This window comes from Malaclemys terrapin, chromosome 4 (assembly GCF_027887155.1).
Source record: "Malaclemys terrapin pileata isolate rMalTer1 chromosome 4, rMalTer1.hap1, whole genome shotgun sequence".
NCBI classification, from domain to species: domain Eukaryota; kingdom Metazoa; phylum Chordata; order Testudines; family Emydidae; genus Malaclemys; species Malaclemys terrapin.
Window position 1 is genome coordinate 103,869,890 of NC_071508.1, and position 25,534 is coordinate 103,895,423.

General features: G+C 41.1%; 1 protein-coding gene across 1 annotated transcript in view; it reads left to right on the forward strand.

Moving 5' to 3' along the window:
- The window catches only part of SCFD1 (sec1 family domain containing 1), a 145,864-nt gene that overhangs the window by 111,223 nt on the left and 9,107 nt on the right, over positions 1 to 25,534 (forward strand). Inside the window, exons 21-23 of the mRNA XM_054026391.1 lie at positions 13,257 to 13,309; positions 21,915 to 21,948; positions 23,426 to 23,491. Coding sequence (XP_053882366.1) covers positions 13,257 to 13,309; positions 21,915 to 21,948; positions 23,426 to 23,491 — 153 coding nt within the window. The remainder of the gene's footprint in view (positions 1 to 13,256; positions 13,310 to 21,914; positions 21,949 to 23,425; positions 23,492 to 25,534) is intronic.

The following is a 25,534-nucleotide window of genomic DNA, read 5'->3' on the forward strand; positions in this document are numbered from 1 at the left end:
CTAATGTTTTTAACTTATGCATGGGTTAGTTGACTATAATGGCACTTTATTCTTAGAATATTTTAACACATTAGTTCAATAACTTGGATTGTTGATGACCTTAGAGTGATCTGTTCTGTTGTCTTGAGTCTTAACATTTGTTTGATCAAAATAGGGTTTAAAATACTTTTCCTTTCTTTTCAGAAGTGTCATATGTTTCCTAGATCAGTGGTTTTCAAACTTTTTTTCTGGTGACCCAGTTGAAGAAAATTATTGATGCCCATGACCCAACAGAGCTGGGGCAGAGGGGTTTGGTATGTGGGAGGGGCTCAGTGCTAGGGCAGAGAGTTGGACAACGGGGGTGAGGGCTGCCAGATGAGGCCAGGAATGAGGGGTTCAGAGTGGGAGGGGGCTCTGGGCTGGGGCAGGGGCTTGGGGTGCGGGAGGGTGTCAGGCTTTGGGCTAGGAGTGCAGGCTCTGGAGTGGGGCCAGGGTTGAGGAGCTTGGGGTGCAGGAAGGGGTTCTGGGTTTGGGGGGGCTCAGGGCTGGGGCAGAGGATTGGGGCATAGGGTTGGGGTGCAGGCTTACCTCAGGCGACTCCCAGTCAGCGGTGCAGCAGGGGTGCTAAGGCAGGCTTCCAGCCTGTCCTGGCACAGCAGACCGCGCTGCGCCCCGGAAGCAGCCAGTAGCAGGTCCGGCTCCTAGGCAGAGGCACGCCAGCGGCTCCGTGCGGCTCTTGCCCGCGGGCGGCACCACCACCCCCCCCCAGCTCCCATTGGCCGGGCTAGTGCTTGGGGAGGGGGCAGTGCTTGGAGTCCCGTGGTCCCCCCGCCTAGGAGCCGGACCTGCTGCTAGACGTTTCTGGGACACAGCATGGTGTCAGAACAGGTAGGGACTAGCCTGCCTTAGCCGGGCAGCACCGTCAACAGGACTTTCAACAGCCCAGTCGGCGATGCTGACCAGAGCCACCACAACCCAGTTCCTTACATTCCGTGACCCAGTACTGGGTCACGACCCGCAGTTTGAAAGCCACTGTCTAGATATTGGTCTAAATAAAGAGACAACTTCAGGATTTTGTTTTTTAAGAGAATTCTTGATGATTAACCCATAAATCTTAGTGCGGAGTAGTTACTTTCGTCGGTTAGGGATAACTTCCTTAAATGTTTGCAAGTTAATTCAGTGTTATAAAGTTTGTTAAAATATTCATCTTAAGAAAAGATAATATGATTATAACATGTTATACTGTCAAAGAGAAGGAAGTTTTCAGCCATTAACCCCCCCGCACCTACTATTATAGTATTACAAAGTATTATAATCCCTTTAGGAAATGACTTGAGATTTGACAAGTGGTACTGCATGTGAGTTGTCCTCTTATGTCTCATAAGTAATCCATGGATGTATGACTTTAGGACAAAGTAATCATAAAATGTATTTTTCCCTCACGAGACAATACAGGTTGAACCTCTCTAGTCCGGCACCCTCGGGAACTGACCGGTGCCAAACCAGAGAATTTGCTGAACCCAGGGGAGGTCAATATTGTAGCAAGCGGGTCTCTTTTTATTTTTATCTCGCCGAGGCGAATAAATGAAACACGCTTGCAACGCCGCCTAGCCAAGGCTTACCGTCTCTCTTCATAACAAAGTGTTAGTGTTGTTATACAATTTTACTGTATTGGCACAAGAAAATAAAGCGTAAAAAACATAAAATAATATGAAAAAGAAATAGATGATAATACAGGTAAATCTATAATTTACTCACCTAAAATAATGCCTGAATTCCGCTTCCAAAGTGATGTGACAAGAACTGCTAACTCAAATTACATTTGAGTTACATCCGGGGTTTCTGCTGTAGGTGTATATCCAGGGTAGATGAAGTGGAGGCAACAGGATTTTCGACTGTAGAGTGCTGCTGACCGCTCCTCTTCACTACCTTTATCTAATCTTCCAGCTTAGCTTGTCTCATGTATTTTGGTTTTTCTTTAATGAGTTTTTCTCGTATCGTAGACATGATCTTACTCAGAAAAGAATTGTCTTTGCTCCAGTCCGTCTATTACATTTGTTGCCAACGAATGCATTTATCTATAGAAATTTTTTCTGTGACATACTCCTCATCATCTTCATCGCCATCACTGGCTTCTTTGTTATCTTCATTTTTTCCCTGCTGTACCATTTGCACAAGTTCTTCATCCGTCATATGACTAGCAATTGGTGCATCTTTGTCGACTTCCATCCATCTAGTAAATTTTCCTCTCCCAAATGCTTGGCCAGCTCAAGCACTACAGGGTGAGATATACCGCTGGCATACTCCATTAACTCACTAACAATTTTTTGGTTTTCAGACACTTGAAATCCAGCGAACTCGGACTCGTCATTGACGTCAGGACTGTCCTCAAGCATTAGGGCTCACCACAATTTGTGCCATCCATTCTTCAGAGTAGATGGAGTTACTCTTTCCCAGGCTCTAGCTAGTGCCCAAATCATATCCTTGAGGTGAAATTCTTTCCTAAATGTTGTCAAACTCTTTCCATCATTAAGCGATACTAGCAATTGGTGCATAAACTCAGACATGTACATTGACTTCAGGGATCAGATACCCTGATCACCAGGCTGAATCAGTGAATCAGTACAGTTTGGAGGTAAATACAGTCCCACCACATTATCTTTGACAAGCAGCTCTGCTTTGGGGTGGACAGAGCAATTGTCGAAAATCAGCACAATTTGGCACTTCGGATCCAGACCTATGGAGGGCTCTTGCCTCCAGTACAAATTATTTCTCAAACCACTCGAGACATAGATTAGTCGTTATCCATCCCTTTTTGTTGCCACAGTATACCACTGGGAATATTTTCACCCCTTTGAATGCACTTGGGTTCACACTTTTCCCAATAACCAGGAGCTTGCATTTGTACGTGCCTGCTGCGTTGCTACAACCAAGGACAGTTACCCTGTCCTTCTACTCCTTCGTACTAGATGGTGGCCTCTCTGCATCAGTAGCTAACTTTTTTTAGGCATACAACACCAATAGAGAGCAGTTTCATTGGCATTGTATACCTGCTCTGGGGATAATTTCTCATTTGCAACTAAGGCCTGGTCTACCCTCGTGGGAGGGGAGAGATTGATCTAAGTTACGCAACTTCAGCTACGTGAATAATGTAGCTGAACTCGACGTACTTACTTCTATTTACCACGGTGTCTTCACTGCAGTAAGTCGACAGCTGACGCTCTCCCGTCGACTCCACCTGCACCTCTCAGCCTGGTGGAGTACCTGAGTTGACGGGAGAGTCCTCGGCAGTCGATTTATCGTGTCTAGACTAGATGCAATAAATCAACCCCCACTGGATCGATTGCTGCCTGTTGATCCAGCGGGTAATGTAGACAAACCCTAACTGTGCAAATTCGTCAACTTACTTAGTGGCAGCTTCCATATCTGCACTTCTTTTTTCACTGCACACACGAAGTAGACTAATGCCATGCCTGTTTTTAAATTTCTGTAGCCATCCTTGTGAATAGTCACACTCATGTTGCAGGTTAAGTTCTTTGTGGAATATTTTTGCTTGTGCCCTCATCTCCCCTGAAATGCTAACATCTTCGTTCCTACGAAGCTTGAACCAATGTATAAGCGCACTATCTAAATCGCTGGTTTTCCCCTCCTTCGAAGTCTTACAAACACTCATACTTTTTTTTACTGTCACTTTTGGCAAAAAAATTAAGGATTTGATTCTTTTGCTTCTTCAAATCATACACTGTAGATGACCATACATTGTAAAACTCACACAAAGCATGTACCAATGTGCCCTTTTCCAATTTCTGCAGCAATTCCACCTTTTGCTGTATGGATATTGACACATGCTTATGCTTAGCAGAATTACCAACACTTCCACTGCTTGCTGGTTTCTTAGAAGACATATTTAGGAGTAAATTAGAGCTAAATAACAGCACAGAACGCTGAGAGCCAGGACTGGCAGGACTTTGCCAGACCACGGGAAACTTGGCCTCACCCATGATAAGCGGACATCCGGCTAACTAAAATCATGCCAGATCACAGATGTTGCCAGACCAGAGAGTGTCGGACTAGAGAGGTTCAACCTGTATTTATTTGCATTTCTGATTATCCACATAGTTAAAATGAAGGCTTTTTAAAGTAGTGGTATACCTGAATGGGATGTATTCAAGAGTATGACTTTGAAGAAATATTATCCCTTGCAATTAATGTAATATCTTTCATGTTTATTATGCATCTTCTGTGAGATATACATATCTATCTTATGTATATTAAAATTATTTTTAAAACAGAGAGCTTATTTTTATCAAATGAGTAATGTTAGCTTACAATCCCTTGTCTAGAAAAATCTTTTAAATCTGGAATGGAAGAATATGTGTGCTGTTAAACTAAAACTTTTATATCTTGAAAATTGGGGTGTTGTAATCTTAATTTTAAATCTTAATTTGTATTTTGAATTGCTCAAAGTTGGATTCAACCCTACTTTTAGTAGGCAACTGCACTCATTCAGTATTTATGACTCGTGGGACCTCTCCTCTAGAAGTATGTTGTAACCGGAGGTGGAGGAGAGGGGGGGGGAGAGAGAGAGAGAGAGAGGAGTGTTTAATTAGCTTTTCTGGGAATTTTTAACAGTAAGTTTTAAAAGCTGTGCTTTTGAAGCTCTGCAGAGAAGCCTGTATGGACTTTAAATCCAAATCAAGTTTTCCTGTCTTGCAGAAATCTTATAGTGAATCGTTCATATCTTATCCCTTTGATTAGATAAGTAAAGTCTGAATCATGCATCCCATGTTCAAGGGGGATGAACATTAATTCCTTCTTATCCATTTCCTTCCTTTTCTTAGTCAGCTGCCAAAGGAGCTTAAAAAAAAATGTACTCGCTGTACCAAAAGTGTTTAATAGTTCTCATGTCCCCATATATAAATAGATACCGTAGACTCATAGATATCTTGGATTGCTGGAAGGTTTGTAGGGAATAGACAAAGTACAAAGGACCGCTTCTTAATCACAGATGTCAGGAGGGACAGGTCTTTTCTTCTGGGCATTTCTTTCCTTTCCAATTAGAAACTTAATACAATTCTAATGATTCTACCTTTCCTTTGCGACCCCCTTCCCTATTGGGAAGCTCTCCCTTCTTGGGAGATCCCCTGGTTTCAAGAGGTGCCTCTCGTGTCATGAGGCCATTCCCCTGAGCGACGGTCATTCACAGTGCATATGCTGTCTTGGTGAGGGACATGTCTCTCAGAAGTGTACCCACTGCCTCAAGTTGAAGGCCCGGTCCAGAAAGGACCATGAACTGAGGGTAAAACTCTTATGAGTAGAGAGCTCTCTGCAGCCAGTCTCAGACCCTGGCTCCAGTACCTCTCCAACACAGCAGTCACCATTGGCACAGTCATCAGCCAACCCTCATTCACAACGCACCAAGAGGAAATCTGCAGTCTCCCACCCAGACAAAAAGAAACAGGGCACTAGCTCACCCTCTAAGGAGCAGCCTCAGAGAAAGGCATCCCTTGCGAGGTCAGTAGCCTCAATGTCTTCAGCGGTGAAACTTAGTTCCCACAACTTTCTGGCCACCTCTGGTACCGGCACTAAGGAGAAGTCCAAGGACCCTAAACAGGCAGGACCACAGGCAGAAATACTGCCCCTCAGGACTGAGTAGGACAGTGCAAGAATTTCTAAATTGGTACCAACTGCCTCAACTAAAGCAACTCTTGAGCGCGTTGCCACCAACCACATCCTTGGCACTGACCAAACCCTCGATGCCAGCCAAGTCTTCGGCAATGATGCAAGCCTCAGCACCATCTACTGGCCACTCAAGAGAATGCACTCCATCCTCTACACCAGAGATGGGCAAACTACAGCCCACAGGCCACATCCAGCCCGTCCTGTCCGTTCCTTGAGCTCCCGGCTAGGGAGGCTAGTCCCCGGCCCTTCCCCTGCTATCATCCCTCCCCCTGCAGCCACGCAACTGTGCGGGCAGCACTCTGGGCGGCGGGGCTGCGCGCTCCTGCAGGGCAGCATGTCTGGCTCCGGCCGGGTGGCGCGGCTGCCAGACATGCTGCTCTGAGCAGCATGGTAAGGGGGTCAGGGGGTTGGATAAGGGGCAGGGGATTCCAGGGGGCAGTCAGGGGACAGGGAGCAGGGGGCGGTTGGATGGGGCAGAGGTTCTGGGGGGGGGGGGGCGGTCAGGGGACGGGGAACGGGGGGTTGGATAAATGTGGGAGTCCCAGGGGGGCTGTCAGGGGGCGGGGATGTGGATAAGGGTTGGGGCAGTCAGGGGACAGGTAGCAGGGTGGTTGGATGGGGGTGGGGTCCCGGGGGAGCTGTTAGGGTCGGGGGGGTCTCAGGAAGAGGCAGTCAGGGGACAAGGTTGGATGGGTTGAGGGTTCTGAGGGGGGCGGAAAGTGGGAGGGGTCAGATAGGGGCGGGGACCAGGCTGTTTGGGGAGGCATAGCTTTCCCTACCCCGCCCTCCATACAGTTTTGCAATCCCAATGTGTTTCTCGGGCCAAAAAGTTTGCCCACTCCTGCTCTACACAGTCACCGGTGCTCACAATGCTCCTGCTAGTACTACAGGAGTTTCGGTACCCACAAGTCCCAATCATCTCTGATACTCCAGAATCACTGCTTCTCCATAGCTAGCTCCCTGCAATATATGCCTCTTCCCTGGAGACGCAATGCCAGTCCCCTTCACCACCAAGGACCGCATCACCCTTCTCTAGCAAGGAAGAAGAGGAGGAGGGGTACTCCATTGCACCGCGCACTCTACCCTCAGAAAGGGCAGCCACACAGGGAATTATCTTATCATCCTCAATACCCAGAGACCACAAGTGATCTAGTTCTCTGGTACAGACCTCCCTGATGCAACCCCACATGCCAATTCCCCTCACATTGGCCCTGTTGGGATCCATGGGCTGCATATAGGGCACACTTTTCCAAACCGCCCATGGAGCAGAGACAAATATGATCCCTGTCTTCAACAGTCTCTTGACCACCTGACACCAAACAAGAACTACTAGAGGAGCAGGAGGAAGAAATGGAGGAAGAAGTTACACCACCAACCCACTTCTTCTCATCTTCCCCTGATGAGGCCAACATGCCACCACTTCCAACACTGGAGGACAATTTTAGGCAGTTCCAAGAACATTCCGCAAGGTTGCAGATTCTCTCCAGATCTCTCTGGAGGAGATCAGAGAGCAACAACACAAGTTGCTCAACATTTTGCAAGCCTCTCCATCGGCTAAGATCGCACTCCCAATCAATGAGGCCTTGTTGGACACCACCAAGGTGATCTGGCAGACCCCAGCCTCAATACTACCACCCTGCAAACAAGCGGATAAGAAATACCATGTCTCCACTAAAGACATTGAATTTCTGTTCTTCCACCCTTCTCCCAAGTTCGCTCATGGTCAACGTGCTATAAGAGAAGCGGCAACATCACCACTCTAGGACAACCCCGTGTGACAGGGACTAGAAGAGGCTAGACCTCTTCAGTCATAAAGCATACTCTTCATCTACAGTCCAGTTCTGTATTGATAACTGAGGCATTCCTACCCAAATTTAATCATACGAACTATTCAAAATTTCAAGAATTCTGTCAACTCCTCCCAGACAACAAAAAGGAGCAGTTCCAGGTACGGGTGATGGAAAGACAACTCCTGGCCCATACGGCACTGCAAGGCTCTTTGGACTCTGCGGACATGGCTGCTTGCTCCTTTGCAACATTGGTGGTGATGAGATGAGCATCATGGCTTCACCTCTTCATATTCCCCAGAGAGGTGCAGAACACTGTCAAGGATCTTCCCTTTGAAAGGCCTAAACTCGTCTCCGAGCACATGGATGAGTCCCTCCATTCTTTAAAGGATTCTAGAGCGCTACTCTGTTCACTCAGCATATATACACCAGCACCTAAGATAAGACAGGGTAGATACCAAGCTATCCCAAGATTTCAACCTATACATTTCACCCGTCAGCAACAGTATGACGTGCAATGTAGGCAACAAAGGCCTCCTCCCAAACTCAGGCAGATCCCAGCTCAAGGGGCTACATCTCACACATTGACCTCCAAACAACAATATTGAAGCTTTGGTCGAGGCCCCAAGATGCCTCCCTCTGGTCCAGTTGCTGCAACCATCTTCAATAGACCATCAGTTTGGCAACTGCTTGGCCACCTTCTACCTATTATGGCAACAAGTCACCTCAGACAAGTGGGTCTTGGAAGTCATCAACAAAGGGTACTTCATCCCATTCCCTTCTCTTCCACCCAGCCTCCCCACCTCTCCGTCCCTCTTCAAGGACCTTTTTCACAAACACTTTCTACAAAAAGAAATAAACCACCTTCTGCAACTGGGAGCCATAGAACTGGTCCCATTCTAGCACAGAGGAAAAGATTTTTATTCCCACTATTTTCTGATCCAAAAGAAATTAGATGAGTGGAGACCTATCCTAGATTTGTGGAACCTCAAAAAGTTCATCAAACTACAATGCTTCAAGATGGTCACACTATCAACAATTATCCCAGCACTGGAACAGGGGGGACTAGTTTCCGGCCTTTGACCTGCAAGACGCGTACTTCCATATCACCTTACACCCTTCCCATAGGCAATTCCTCAGATTCATCTTGGGAGTCCGACCATTACTAATACAAGGTACTACCCTTTGGCTTTCTACAGTGTCATCGGTATTTTCCAAAGTCCTCGCGGTGATGGCAGTGCACACACATGAACAACGGGTTGTAATATTCCCATATCTAGATGACTGCCTCCTCAAAACTCCCTCCAGAGTCTACACTGTCGAAGCCATAAGAAAAATGATGGACCTTTTCTCCAATCTCGGCCTCCAGATAAACATACAAAAGTTGGTACTGACACCAGTACAGCTCTGGAATTTATTGGGACCCAGCTGGAGGCTGCCAAAGCAAGAGCCTTCCTCCCAAATCACAGATTTTTGGTCATAGTCAGTCTCATCTCCACTGTGAGCCACTAGCCTGCAGATATCTGCCAGGACTTGTCTACAACTGCTCAGTCATATGGCAGCGGCCACGTTCGTGGTGAAACATACCAGATTACACACGTGCCATCTTCAGGGATGGCTACAAACAGACACAGCCTAAACAAACCTGCTATTGATACCAATCAAGATCAAGAACTCATTAGACTGGTGTACATACCCCCAAAATGTGCCCTTCCTTCACCCAACACTGTCCTTGATACAAACAACCGACACTTCCCTACGTGAGTAGGAAACACATCTACAGACCTCCATGGTACAGGGCAGGTGGTCCCCCTCAGAATCAGTGTTGCACATCAATCTCCTAGAATTACATGCAGTACGCAATGCATGCCGACACTTTCTACCATTAATCAGACAAAGGACCATAAATAAGAGTAACGACGGACAACATCACCTGCATGTTCTATATCAAAAGACATGGGGGAGCGAGGTCCCAATCCCTGTGATCAGAAGCACTAAAATTTTGGAACTGGTGTATCCAATACATCATCAGCATCTTGGTCTCATACATACCTGGACACCAGAACATCATGGCAGACTCGCTGACCAGGAAATTCTCACAAGATCACGACTGGGAGTTAGACACAAGAGCCCTGCAGGACATATTCAATTGCTGGGGATTCCCGAGCATAGATCTCTTCAGCACACCCAAAGTTGCCAAATGTCCACAGTTCTTGCTTATTACATGGGGTGCACTCTGTGGCTTTCCACCCTTTTCCCTATTGTTCAAAGGGCTTCACAAGATACAGGTGGAACAAGCCACAGTCATTCTCATGGCCCCAACACGGCCACGACAGATTTGGTATCCTTACCTCATGCACATGGTGGTCTGTGCACCAATCACCATACAGTTGACTCCACACCTCCTCTCGCAGGACGCAGGCCAAATCCTCTATCCCAATCTAGAACTCCTACATCTGAAGGCATGACTTCTCTGTGGTTCTAGGATTCGGTGATGACCTGTTCAGAAGAGGTGAAAAAGATTTTTTTAAATAGCAAATGTGGTACAACTTACCTCTATAAATGGAAAAGATTGTGAACTTGGTGCGACACTAAATATGTCCCTGCAATGAGTGCTCCTTTGTCTCTCATTCTAGACTACACTCTAGAACTTAAAAGATCAGGATTCTCCACAAGCTCCGTTCACATACACCTGGCCGCCATCACTGCATTACACCCCAAGATAGGTTATTCCATATTTATCGACACACTAACGGAAAGATTCCTAAAGGGCCTTCAAAACCTGTATCCTCAAATACAAGACCTCACCCCACCTTGGGATCCCAACCTAGTTTTGCACTGTCTCACTGGCCCCCTGTTTAAGCATGGCAGTGTGCTCCTACATATATACCTATCTATGAAAACAGCATTTCTCATCACCATCGCATCTGCCCGATGAGTAGGAGAAATGGGTGCTCTCCTGGCATACCCACCATACACAATCTTTCACAAAAACAAGATCATGTTATGACCAAACCTGAAATTCTTACCGAAGATGCTGTCCGCTTTCCTTTGAAACCAACCTGTCCACTTTCCCTCCTCCTTCCCAAAGCCACATGGCAACCAATACGTTACACATCTTGGATGTCAGACGACCATTAGCCTTTTACCTTGACAGAACTAAATCTTTCAGGCATTCACCACACTTATTCCTCTATTGCTGAAAGATCAAAGTGAGCAGCCATAGCCAAACACCACCTTTCCAAATGGATCTCAGAGTGCATCCCCCTTTGCTACCAATGACACAAATTGTGACCCCCACCTGGAACTCAAATGCATTCCATTCACTCACTGTACACTTCAATTGCCTTTGTAAACAACGTGTCGATTACTGATATTTGCAAAGCAGCCACCCAGGCATCCAAAGACACTTTTAGCTGACACTATGGCATTACCCATGATGAGGCATCATGTGCTCTACTAGGACACACTGTCCTATCGTCCTTGGTACACATCATTCTGAAGCCTCAGCCTTCCTTCTAGGGGCACTGCTGTACAGTCACCTACAGGTACACTACTCAAAGAAGAAGAGAAGGTTACTCACCCTATGCAGTAACTAAGGCTCTTCAAGATGTGTGTCCCTATGTGTGCTCCATTACCTGCCCTCCTCCCCTCTGCTTTGGAGTTCAAACGTAGACTGCGGTGGAAAAGGAACTGAGGTCGGTTGGATCTCACAGCATGAGAAGTGGAGGAGCGCATGTGCGGCCTAATGGGCACGGCTACCAAAGATCTCCGATCCTAGGTACAGGAGGCACTACTGCACCTACAGTGGAGCACCTGTAGGAACACACATCTTGAAGAACCTGTTACTGTACAGGGTGTGTAACCTCTTTTTCTCAGGCTAAGATCTGATTTCCGCAGCATTCAAGTAAATATTTAAACTATTTTAGCCAGCCAGTTTTCTAGTCCACTGATTTGCTTTTTATGTTTGAGTTTTCATCAGCTATTTTCTCTTTGAACGCTACACTGAACGTACAACAATGATATTCTCATTGGGAATGTTTATAGCAGGAGTAGGCAACCTATGGCACGTGTGCCGAAGGCGGCACACGAGCTGAGTTTCAGTGACACTCACGCTGCCCGGGTCCTGGCCACCAGTCCGGGGGGCTTGGCATTTTATTTTAATTTTAAATGAAGCTTCTTAAACATTTTAAAAACCTTGTTTACTTTACATACAACAGTTTAGTTACATATTATAGACTTATAGAAAGAGACCTTCTAAAAACATTAAAATGTATTACTGGCACGCGAAACCTTAAATTAGAGTGAATAAATGAAGACTCAGCACACCGCTTCTGAAAGGTTGTTGACCCCTGGTTTATAGCATTGATTTTTAAGTATGCTTTTTGACCTAGCATTAATCTGTAATTAGTTCCAATTAGCAGGAAACCTGAAATTCTTTGTCAAGGTTAAAGTGTCTTTAATTTTTCTCAGTTTTAGAGTTAGTCTAGGAATATCTGTCAATTTCTATGTTGTTACTTTGAAGTTGGTATACCACCTGCATATATGAGCCTGCCAAAATCATGAATCTTGCCAGACCCCGCACGTGCTGCTGAAATTCCCAGTAGAATATATTAAACCTCTATACAGAGACTCAGTGTGACACTAGATCTAAATTGAGTTTTGAGAGCCCTAATTTTTAGGGTAAAATACCTTTTTTTTAAAAGCTCAAGTAATTATTCTGTGATCCTTAAAGAAAATAAGCAAATTTTTTAAAAATCTTATGTGCATATGTATATAAAATATTTTGTTATCATTGGGGGTAAAGGTCTGGAGTTGTTATACTATAGTAAATCAACAAGACACAGAGACCCCAATCCTGCAATGTGTACCACCACATGAGTAGACTGCTGTATCAGCATGTAGTCTCAGTGAAGTTTAATGGGGTCCTGCCTGGCACAGTTATCCATCCACACATTACACCTTGCAGTATGAGGATAAAAGTTAGTGCTGAAATTGTTGAAAGTCAATCAATTGTCAGAAACAGTTAAGTAGAATTTTTGTGGAGGTTTTTTTTTTTTTTGCTTTTTTCCCTGTGGTATTTGACAAAAATCTTGCTCACTGCCAATGGAAAATATTGGATATTTCTTGGAAATGCTTTGAATGAAGAAAAAATCCTTTCCTATAATAACTTCAACCAGTCAAAACTTTTCAAGCCCTTGTATAATTCCTCTAATTTGTACCCAAACTTTTTGTTTTAATAGTAGCCATAAATCATGACATGAAATTATACAAGTGTAAGTTTCATAATGGAAACTTGATGATTTGATCTGTGCTCTATTTTAGTATTCAGTCCCACAAGGATTTTTTGTTATAAATAGATAGTAGGTCTTTTTGTGGCCTGGAAATTTTTTAACTTCTGGAACAAACTACTGTATGTCCCTCTAAAGCTAGTGACACTTTATTTTTCTTTTTTGCATATTACTTTTGCTGTGGGGACATATTATGCAACCAGTGTATTTTGGATAGTTTGGTTGCAATGAATTTCATATGAGCCAAAAACAAAGACTGAGCTCAATTGCACCCTTCATAGCATCTTTATTGCTGTGGGAGAATGAGTATTTATACAGTGCTTTTCAATGAAATACAAACATTGAAAATGTACATGGGTCTCATAAATTTTATTATTTATATATTGTAGCTTCTAAATGTAAAAGTACATTGATCTGAAAATGGCTTAATGAAAAATTTTACCCCAAAAAATCACAAACAAAGTTACGGTGTTTAAGATAAAAATGTACTGATTTGAACAATCCTCCTTTTTAATAGGAGACAGATGACTACAGGTATTTTGACCCCAAGATGTTGCGAGGCAGTGACAGGTGAGTTTACCATTTTTTTTTTTCTTTTTACCTTCAGTATATTGAAACAGCTAATGTAAGAATTTTGTACTTAATTTGGATCATAACATAACTGCATTAGTCCCATTAATTTATAGAAAGTATTCTCTTACAAGAGTATTTTCTGCAGAAACTTTTGCAACTACTTTCTGTATTTTTGTGCACGTACATAATTCTTTAAATCACAAGCATACTGCTTTTTTAGAAGGAAGGCATGAATTTAAAAATATTTTGGGGTGTTTTGCTCACCATAAGTTTTATTGTTTGGCACACATTTTTTGTCTTTTAAATTCAACTTTTCCCTGCTTCTTGATTGCTTGAAATGATAGTCAGAACCTCTAAGTCAGGCAGCTCATGTTAGAGGAATATGCAGCCAAAAGCAATTCCGTGGAATCTGGACTCACCAGAGAGATTTCTGCAGAGTGCCTTTGATTTAAATCATGATTTAAATCAGTAGTCAGGAAGACTCTATTTAATCATGGATTTCTACATAAAAGTGCATTCTTGTTGGTTCTTATAACTTAATAGATATTCTTCACAACTCAGATAAATGTAGATTTCATTTTTAGAAGGTACACACTATGCATTTTAAGTGATTTATTTTGAAAACTTTTCAGAAAATGAATGATTGGTTATTTAATTTACCAAAGGTAATTGAAGCAGGTATTTATGAAGTCATCGGGAGGTGAACTATCTCTAATTCAACAGGTTAATCATTAGTATTTGGAGGATTTTCTTGCCATGCTGTATTAGGAGGAGGACATCACCAGACAGACATTTAAATTGTTTTATTTAACTAAAACAACAATGTTGTGTGTTCTGGATTTTTTTCTTCAACAGCAAACATATAATATTTTAACAAAACAAGCATATGAATTTTTGAATTTAAGCATTCAAGTTCTTTTGAATCAGGTTTGTTTTTGTTAAAATTGTTTTTAACTAAAATAGTTAAATGAAATATTTTTTTCATAAACACAAAAATTAAATTGACTGTCAGCCAGGTCAACGTGAGAAACTTAAAATATTGGCTTCTGCAGCTAACTCAGTCGTCTCCACCTTCATTTTCCTGTTTGTTCATAATCTGGAAAAGAAAAACAAGCTTTCCTGCTTTTTTAGTTCCCAAACGATTTCTCAATTTGGAATTAATTCTTCCAAAAGAAGAAAATATTCTTTCTACACCGGCAGAAGAAGCTACTGCTGTTAAAAGTGAGGTTATCACTTCAACAGTCTCTGAATCAGTGTTTAAGTGACTTCCACCAGTTCACTGGTGTGACTTTCTTTAAAACATCATCAGCAAACATATTTCTTGAATGGTTCACCCTTAGCTCTGAAGTTTATTACAGTTGGCATTATGGAGGGATGATTGCTGGATGTCCATGTCATAGCCAACTCCTCTTCTTCAGCAGTTAAGGTTTGACCCTGGTACCGAGTATTGAAAATATTTGCAAGAAAATGAGCTGGAGATAGTGCTTGTCCTATTAGTTTTTTTTAATGCTTGTAATTTAACTCTGTCATTGCATATTTCTCTTTTTAAGCTCTCACTCAGTTCCTTGCAAATTTCAACAGAGTCAGCAATAAAACAGCTATTTCCCTGCATTTTGTTCAAGGCTACAGAAATAGGCTTCAGGGTACTCAGCATGTGTTCAACATTTCTCTTAAGCCCAATGTTGAAAACTTTGGCTGTGACAAGCAACAGAGAGTCCTGTGGCACCTTTAAGACTAACAGATGTATTGGAGCATAAGCTTTCGTGGGTGAATACCCACTTCGTCAGGCATCTGATGAAGTGGGTATTCATGCATGAAAGCTTATGCTCCAATACATCTGTTAGTCTTAAAGGTGCCACAGGACTCTGTTGCTTTTTACAGATCCAGACTAACACGGCTACCCCTCTGATACTTGGCTATGTATCTATTTTTTCCCAATTTTGTTTCCAAACTCTCAATAGATTAGGCCAGTTCTTGATATAGTGCTCGAAACAGTCCACTACTGAGTTCCATCGCACGTCTTGTGGGAGAGTTAGCTTGGTTCCTCACACTTTTTTCAGAGCAGCTGCTGCAAAGTGGTTGTTACGGAAGTATTTTGTAATTTCAACAACATTAGCCTTTATTTCTTCAACAGTGAAGTCTTTGGCTAGGAGGTGCATCAAATGAGCATTGCAACCATATGTTATTAGCGTGGGATTCTTTTCACTCTGTTCTAAATAATTTCTTCTCATCTTGCATGCATTTGCAGCATTGTCTGTGACCAAGCCGTGTACTAGACATTTGAATTTTTTCACAGTTTATCACTTTTACCGCTACTTCTTGTAAGTATTCTGCTGTGTGTGCATTTCCTGATGTATCAATTGTTTCTGTGAGGAAGACATTCCCTTCTTCTGTTGTCACACAAGCACATACAACAGGATCATTGTGAACATTGCTCCATCCATCAAGACTCAGGTTAACAATTTTACCCTCTAGACCTTTTGCATACTGCTCGATTTCTCTTTCATACACTTTATCCAGCAATTTGCCTGCAACATCTGCTCTGTTGGATGGACTGTATCCTGGTCTTAATGACTGAACCATTTTAATGAAGTGTGGGGTCTCAATCATACGGAAAGGAGAGTTTGTTGCATAAACAAACCGGACAAATTTTTCATCAATTATCTCTTTTTGTAATCTGTTGGTTCTCATCACAAATTTATCTATGGTTATTTATGGATGATGGAGATTTCTTTTTTTCTTTTTGCTACAGGTGATATACTGTGGCTATGTGACAGACACAATGTGACTGACACTATAATTGGCAGATAACTCTGAAACTATAGAAAATGATAGGGAACTTGAAGGTGGATAGTCTTCAGAATCCTGTATGTTGACGATGGATTCTCCTAAACAAAATAAGTCAATGCAGTTACTTAATTATTATTACCATACTGCTCATTTAGTATTACTCACTGCATTCACTGACACTCAGTACTACTTTAAAGGTGAAATTGTAAAAGGAAGATCTGCCTATTTCAGCTATTTATTTTTTATCACAATTGCATCTAAAATGATAGTACCATAGAGTAACAACTATATTTTTTGCTCAAACATGAGAATTCAAGAGTAGTACACAGGGCTGGCTCTAGGCACCAGCAAAACAAGCTGGTGCTTGGGGCGGCACATTTTTAGGGGCGGCATGGCCAGCGCCAGAATGCCGCCCCTAAAAATGTGCCCCGGCCGCCCTAACTCACCTCCGCTGCTGCTGCCACGGCGCGCGAAACAGCTGATTCGCGCGCCGCTGCTCCCCCTCCCTCCCAAGCTCTCAAGCCTGGGAGGGAGGGGAAGCAGCGGCGCGCGAATCAGCTGTTTCGCGCGCCGCGGCGGCTCGGGGTCTCCCCCTCCCTCCCAGGCTCTCAAACCTGGGAGGGAGGGGGAGATCCCAAGCGGCCGTTTCTCGTGCCGCTGCTCCCCCTCCATCCCAGGCTTGAGAGCCTGGGAGGGAGTGGGAGAAGCGGCACCCGCGCCGCGGCCACTCGGAGTCTCCTCCTCCCTCCCAGGCTCTCAAACCTGGGAGGGGGGGGAGACTCTGAGTGGCCGCGGCGCGGGCGCCACTTCTCCCCCTCCCTCCCTCCTAGGCTTGAGAGCCTGGGGGAGGAGGCAGGGCTGGGGATTTGGGGAAGGGGCGGAGTTGAGGCGGGGCCGGGGGTGGGGTAATTAAAGAACCGGGGGTAGGGGGCGGCCAAAATTGTTTTTGCTTTGGGCAGCAAAAATCCTAGAGCCGGCCCTGGTAGTACAGAAGGAAGACAGGCAGTCCTTAAGAAAGAAGAATGAAATAAAAAAGTTTACCAACCTGAAGATCCTGCACTTCTCGTGATATTGTTTCATTCAGGCAAGCAGGCCTTGCATTTCTTTGTTGCTCTGTTTGCATTTGCATGCATGCCTGTCTTACCCACAGGTACAGGAACTTCATTAAACTATTCCCAATCTGGGTCTTTTTACAGCCTGCTGCCATTATAGGTTTTTCCTTCTAGTGAGAGAGTGGTATGGTAGATCTCAAATCAATGAAGGCTGCACTCAGAAAGACCTCAAGACTTATGGAATATGCTGCTCAAACAGTTTCACTTTTGTTTCTACTGCCTGTCCCTCCCTTCTCACATTTATCTCCTGACTTCATCTCCTTGTCCAGATCTATTCCGCCCCCAACAATTCATTAAACTTTTTGAAACTTTACACTTTTAGAGAAAGGTAAGGGATTGACTCTGTGTACATGAATTTGCAGAGGGACAGACAATAGGGTTGAGGTCTGTTTTTTCTCACCTCTATATATTTATTTATTTTAAAACATTTTTGCTGTTAATGAGCATGTTATCTCTGGAGACACAAATTCACAGTTTGAGAACTGCAAAACTAAGCATCTCTTATGGTATCTTCTAGACTGAGCACTGAGTCCCATTGGGTAGATAGAAAGATTAACCTAAATAATCTATACAGAAGCCCCTGGAACCTCATAAGATTGGGTCCCAAATCCACGAGCTGTTGGAACTCATTTACAAAACTTTTCTTAAACACTACATGAATATATTGTCTCTTACTATAGAATTAGAATTTATAATCCCTATTCCATGAGGATTAATGTATCTTAATTAAAACTATCTTTAGATAGGTTTTTTCCTCAAAAAGCGTTTTATCAAAAAAATCCAATTTAAATAAAAAAAATCCAATTTTTAATTTTTTAATAAATCATTGATTTGTATCCACCTTGGATTTCTGTAGTACTGCATTTGAAACACTCATTCCACTGACTGAGAATGCTGCTAATAGCTTACAAATAGTCTGCACAGATAAAGGAATGGGTCCTAATGTTTAGCAGCAGGATTTCTTGTAATACTTTTTTACTCTGGAGTGTTAGAACCATTTACAAAAGTACTGTTGGATCTCAGAATTTTTCATACTTAACTTCTTAAAGTCATAGGTCATTAACAATGAACTTAAACTTCCCTACCTATTATTCAAGAGGTAAATATTTTCATCCATTTTTAACCTGAAATTTTGATGCAGTTGTACAGTAGTTCTATAAACTACATTGGTAGTAACATATAGATTTCTTGTTTGAGTGTGAAATGGAGAATTATCTAGACATTTTGCAAAAAGAAAAAGGAAGAAATAGTAGCACTTACAGCAAAAATGTCATAAACTGTTTCTTGATCTGCTACCTTTATGAATATCTGTAGCTGATAATCTCAGCAATAGCACTCTAGAAATAGAGAAGATCTTTGGTTTTAATGTACTTTAAACAAATAGCCAACACTGTCCTTGGTCATTTGCATTCAATAAGAATTTCAGCTGTCCCCTTACCAGTGTTCTTCACTCCTGACAAGCACATTTACAATAATGAAAAATTATTTTCAGAGTATAAGTATCTGTTTTATACATTGCACATGCACTTTCAAAAGTAGCTTTATGGATTAAAAATGAGTGCTGAAAGCTATCGAAGTTAAAATTGGCAGTGCTGTATATTTTCCTTTTTTAAATATAGCAGCATCTTTCAGCCTGTTTTATTTTGCTATTGTGAAACATCTGGTTTGAGTGCAGTTTTGTCTGTGAAACTATTAAAAAATAGCTTAACTTACTAAAATCAAGCCAAACTTGATATTTTTTTTTTGCTCTTTCAAAAATATCCATTGATTTTAATACCTAATTTGCACCCACAGGTATCACAGTTTCTGTGTGTTTACATTACAATTTGTGAACTGATGTGCTTTCATGCATCATCGTACTGGAACATGCAGTGCAGATGCAAGGTTGTGTGCACATAATTCAGAAAAATTAATTCTTGGAGACCACTTCTTGTCTTTCTTCCATAAGGCATATAGGAATAATCTTAAGCATGTTATGTATATGACTAGAGGGGGCTACAATTTTTACTCTTAAGTGAATAAAGGTTCCAACTCATTTTAAACCAAGTCTGATGAAGGAGATACCAGAATAAATATGGCTGCATAGGCTTTTGTTTGTAGTCATCCTTATCTTCTGAACAGTACTACACAGATCAAACAATATTCTTTCAACAGCTGAAAATGATCCAAGAAGTTAGTCCAGCTAGTTGCCAAAAACTCAACTTTAAAATGTTGATGTTCAGTATTATGATTACTGAAAGGCCATTATTAATTTGTCTTTGAGGTATTCCTTAGCACAAAACTAATTTCATTCCAACATACCCTTTTGCTGTGTGGACTATTGGAGTTTCTACTTATTACTTTTAAAAGTGTACAGGAATTATGTTAAATTTAGCTGTGCTGTGACTGGATTAGGTTTTCTTCCCACATTACACCTCTGTCAGTATTTGTGAGACTTGTCCAAAAGGATGACATTGAATATATGTGAATTTATAGATCATATTTAAATAAGGGAGAACTGTATTAGCAACAATGTAAATGAAGAGGCTACTGCATTCATGCCAGAATGTCAGTCCACCTGTAGTAAAGGATTGATTCCAGTGTATAGGAGAATGAGCTTCTTCTGAGGAATGGCAATATTGATCGAACTGTTTTCTACCAATTTTGAGGGATTTGGGAAGAATTCCTGAAAAAAGAGAGTGAGAAATCAATTCATTCTTTTCTTCTTTTATCCTAATTTGTTCTTGCTTTGTCTTATATTTTTCCTCAAACCTCTCTTGGAATCATTATAACTTGTAAACTGTGGATTCTGAAAACTACATTATCTGCATGTTTGTGATTCCATTGTTTTTGGTTAGGGCTCTTGTTCCTTTCTGTGGTGTTTGCGTATTTCCAGACCAAAAGACAGAGGGTTACTGTATAGTTGGGTAAAAAAGGACATTTATACAAAACATTATTATAGTAACTATAGTTATTGAATGTATAGTCAACATTCCATAAACTGTGCCCCTATATCACAGCCCTCCTATGGGCCAGCAAGGGGCATGTTTGATTAAACCCTGGGGACATAAGAGTGAGGAAAGGTAGGGTAGACTCTGCTACTCCAGAGCCATTTCTTTCCTCCCTCCATCTTCCCTTGCAATGTACAGGGAAGGGGGTTCAGGGAAGGAAGATATTTCTTCACTTTCCCAGCTGCCTATTTGGTAGGCAATTGGGGGAGTTGATTGATTATTTTGTGTGCTTTCCCCGCCTGTCCCTGTCCCTGAAGCCCTCTAGACATGTAGCAGCCCCACTTTCCCTGTCCTGTAATGGAAATCTAGTTTGGACTGCCTTTCCAACATGCTGAGAGTCTGATCACATCACCAGATTTAGGGATCAGGATTGAATTTTTCCCCCCAGGGCAAGAGTCACAAGATGCCCAGCTGTTGTTTTTGCCTTCCTTGCAGCATTCTGGAGGCCTGGTTTCAGGTTAACAAAGAGTAAGGACAGGAATTTAAAAGTTGTAAGCTTATAAGTGGAGTTTATAAGTTTGTGAAGCTGGTGTCCAGTGTGGATAAGAGGCTCAAAGAGACAACTCCCAGAAATCAGCTTGAGCAAGAGCCTCAGGGAATAACTTGTAGGACCTATTAGCCTACAGGAAGAAGGGGAGACCATAAATTTTTGCAGAGTGAGGTACCCTTCATGTTTACCCCATCCCCTTTTATGAAGAGAGGGTAAGAAGATTATGAGGTGAGCTGAATCCTAGGAATTAGGCGAAAGGGGGCCAACCATGAATATTGGTTATTTGGCCTGGGGGCCATTTAATATACGCACTGGGCCTGAAGTAAAGCCTAAGAGTTTCTCTCTCTGTCTGACACACACACACACGCACAGACACACACATCATAAAGTTGCAGCCTTCTGTTTTAAAATCCATCCCTTTATCTGTTATGTTCTCCTTTGTGCATTGATCAAAGTGCTTACATTCACCCAACCTCTGCCAGAGTATATTTTCAATATATAAATCTTCATAAACCATTACCCAAAAAGTGTGATCTACTAACTCAGCCACACTCTATTCCTCAGTTCTCCTGCCCATTTCAGAGATACCAACATCTAGACTTTATTTCCAGAGGCTCAGTGATCCAAGTTTCCAGCAGCCCACAGTGATCCAGAGGTCACATTGTATCTTATTCTCAATATTCAGAAATACCTTCCATTATTCTGGTGTGAGACAACCTAATTTGTCCCATAAATCTTCCTTTGATGGACTGGAAAACCCGCTAACCCTTCTAATGTGAATCAGAAACCCAATTTGTCTGAGAGGAAGGGTCACAGATTTGACTGATTTCCATGAACACTAGTGATTTATCTCACAATTTATTAGTTCCACTAGCTGCATCACCACTTACAAAATCCAAGGTGATCTCACCTGTTCACACGTTACTAAAAAACAAGGCCAAAATTCACTAGTCTTCCAAAACTGAAGAAATACAAATTTTATATATTTGAGCTAATTGAAATATGTAAATGAATGAAATTTCTATATCAAATCTTTTTTTGAGAAATAGGACGTTTAAAGTCTTTTTATAACTCTCCATAAAAAACAAAATACCACCAACTATTAGAATGTACTCTGTATATTTTGTGCATATACATATACTCATTTAATATTTTTATATTTATTTCAGTAGTTAAAACCCTAACTATTCCATTTATAATGCAGTTCATTTTTATTACAGCTCAGTTCCAAGAAACAAAAATCCATTCCAGGAGGTAAGTCATGTAAAAATCATACTTTTTCCAAATCAGGGTCTATGTATTATAGTATCAGTATTTTTTAAAGTTCCAGTCATTTCATGGTCGTGAATTCAGAAAATGGGAGAGTCTGTTTGCAAAATCACTACTCTAATTATATTTATTATTAATTATACTTAGCAGTTATGCTGGAGAGCTCCTTTTATCTTCAAAGGGTTGTACAAGCATTAACTACTCCTTACAGTACCCCTGCAAGGTAATTATTAGTGATTTAATGATAGAGCCATAATTAGAACGCAGCAATTTTAAACTCCCAATCCTATACTTAGTCCTTTAGAACACAATGCCTCTCTAAATTTAGTCATCCATAAGTCCTTACGCATAGCTGAATACTGCAAAACAGTATTTGTAAGCAATAGTTCCAATAACAACTCAAATTGTATTTAATAATTTGCTGCCTTTTTAATTCATTTTCCACAAACATTTGTGGAAAGTGGTGGGGGTTTTTTATTTTCACGGTGATGTTTTCTAAAAACAAAAATCTCATGAGTATTTATTTTAACACATTCATGCTCAGATTCGAGGTGACAATGCTTGCCCAGCCATCTTGAAATGTCTTTGGTTTCCCTTCTCTTTTGGTTTGTATTCACTTGGAGACCAAAAAAATACTATGTTACTTGAGTAACCATACATCATAAATAGCAAATAGTCAAAGTGAATATGTTGCAAATAACTTATAGGCTGAAATACGTTCACATAAAGTATTCAAATAATTTTGAACATCGAACAAATTAGTAAAAATCCATCAGTTCATGGATAATTCATGAATAGGGGGGAAAAGGCTAATAGTTCATCCATCTTTAGTTTTCTTGAACATAGCCCAGAAAATGTTACTATTCTTAGGTGGTTTTTAGATTATTAAACCTTCTAATATTAAATGAGAATCTAAAAGAAAATAAAAAATGGTTAAAATATCTTAATAGTAACAGCAGTGTTAGAAGATAGAGCATCTTTATCAAATTAATTCTTAACCTTCCACCAGTGCCAAAACAATGATTAAAAATACTTCCACTAATGGTTATCTCAGTAAAAATTAGTAACTCATAGACTCAGAGTATTCCATTTTCTTCTATAAAGAAATATTTGAAAAGTCAAAAGCTTCTGAAAAGCTAAATTAGATAAGGAAAAGTTTACAGCCCTGTTTTGTGTTTGAAGCCAGTGGTTTTCTGTCCCCTAAATGATTGTAATTGCAGTATTGGTAATTCAAGTAATATCCTTAGTAATAGATCCTTTAAGTAGAATTAGATTTGTAAGATTAACAGGTGGCCCAGATTATTTATTGCTTCATTATTTGTTTGCTTTTGAAAACTCCATGTTAAAAAAAGTTGCTGTTTAATAAAACTGGTTTACATCTCATTTTTTATTAAACTCCATATACTATAGGAATTTGATTGCATATTCTAATTATCTCCTCTTCTATGTGTTTGTATTTTAGGCAATTGTTTTTGTAGTTGGAGGAGGCAACTACATTGAATATCAAAATCTTGTTGACTACATAAAGGTTAAGTACATTTTGCCAATTATATCCTATAATTAATTGATTATAACTAATTGTAGCCTATGTAACTTATCTTGTCAATCTTGTAGGAGCTTGTTATATTAAGTTCAGCTGAAATGCTTATGTTTATATACAACCTGAAAAAAAATACGTAGAAGAAACAACAATAGGCAATTTGGGTTTTGGTCTTGAAATGGTGAATGCATATTAGCTCTGACTGCAGTTTTGTTATCACTAAACTTGCAATATAGCTGAGAGTTAGACTGCTATACTACATTCCAAATTGTTTCACCTTAGAGTAATGTTTTACATGATAGAGAAATTGAAATCTGTAAATGTAGATGTGATGAATTGATCATTAACCTCATTTCTCTTTGCTGTTCAGGAGCAAGGAAAAAGTATTTTCTAGGTAAAATGTTGACCTCATCACTCTTTACAGATGAAAAGGCTCAAAGAGTAACTGTAATTGTAGAGGAATTACTCAAATATACATTGCAGGCAATGTCAAGAGTTCTTCTCAACTGATTGTTGAACATCATCATGGGTGCTTTGAGTCACAGTGTAGTTTTCATTTACAACACATCACTACTAAAATAGTATTTGCTGCCTAGTAATTGTCAGAAACATCCAGGGAACCGAGATCTTTATACATAACTGTACTACCCTGTCAAATAGGTTTGATACTGTCAGCTTTGCTAGTCACTAGGAAATATGAAGCTCTAGGTAAAAGACCCTGAATTATATGAAATCATCATATAATATGGTTGGAGTGTTCTGCGTAGGACATATCCAATCCCCATCACATTTGATACTATTTCACAACATTGTTTGATTAATTTTGATTGATAGTAGTTAGATAAAGCAGTTGTCACCACCTGTGAGTAAAGATTAGATGCTACTCAGGAATATCCTTCAGTAACTTTAATCTGAATGCGTCGAAAGTTCTTATTAGCAAACTGCTTTTTGTGCATGACTCTGCACTTGCAGTCTACTCAGAGCAAGGCCGGCAGATAATGGCATCTTGTTTTACAACAGCCTCATTTTGGTGTGACAGTTAATGTTTCAAATGCTGAATATATTGCAAACACCAAACAGGCTGTTGAAACACACATCAGGATTAACAGTATAGCAGTAAGGTGTGGTGACATTTACCCACCTTGGAAGAATCTTCACTAAAAAACCTATTGAAGTAATTTACCTAGAAAGCTTTATTGGATTGTTTGCATGGTTGTGTGCAAGCAGCATGACATTTGGCTTTGCCAAAGAACAAACTGTATAGTATAGTAGTGCTTTCCATCTGTACTATATGCTGTAAAGACATGGACTAGCTTTCAGTTGCTTGAGGTTGGAAAAGAGAAATTTTTAAAAAAAGTAACAGTACTGGTTCATGTTTGACTGCTGGAATACAGGCAATGCTGTTGAATGTGCATCTCAACTGGACAAGTCATGCCCTACAAGTTGTTGAGAAACAAACACCAGAACAACTAATCTTTGGTGAACTAGTTGGTGGTAAACGGACATAAGGTGAATAAAGGAAATATTTTGAAGACACTAAAAAGAATGTCAGGATACTATAAATGACAATTTTAATAAATGGCAAATGAAGCTGTTTGAGGATAACTTCATCTTTGCAGTGAAGAGCCTGGCTCCTTCAGAAGGTTAGCAAGGTGGTTCTTTGTGGTATAACATAAACTTAACTGACTCATTTTACATAAGACTTCTTGAACGGGCAAAGCAGATCTTTAGGACTCAGCCCAGTCACTTTCTGTAGAACTAGAGCACCATAATGATTAGTTTACCAATACATTGTGTTCAAGGCTGTCTTCTCAAAAAGAAGCTAGAAACTAGTTTTCAGATTTAAGCTGAGATTCTCCTATATTTTTCTACTTACCTCAAATCAAGGGGAGGAAGCGCCACAACTAGGGGGTTTGCTCTGAAGGCTCAGAAAGAAAATAAACTGTGTATATTTTCCTCTTAGCTGATTGCTGAAGCCTGGCTAATATAAAAAGTGCCAGGCCAACTACTGCTGCCAATCACTGGAGGGAT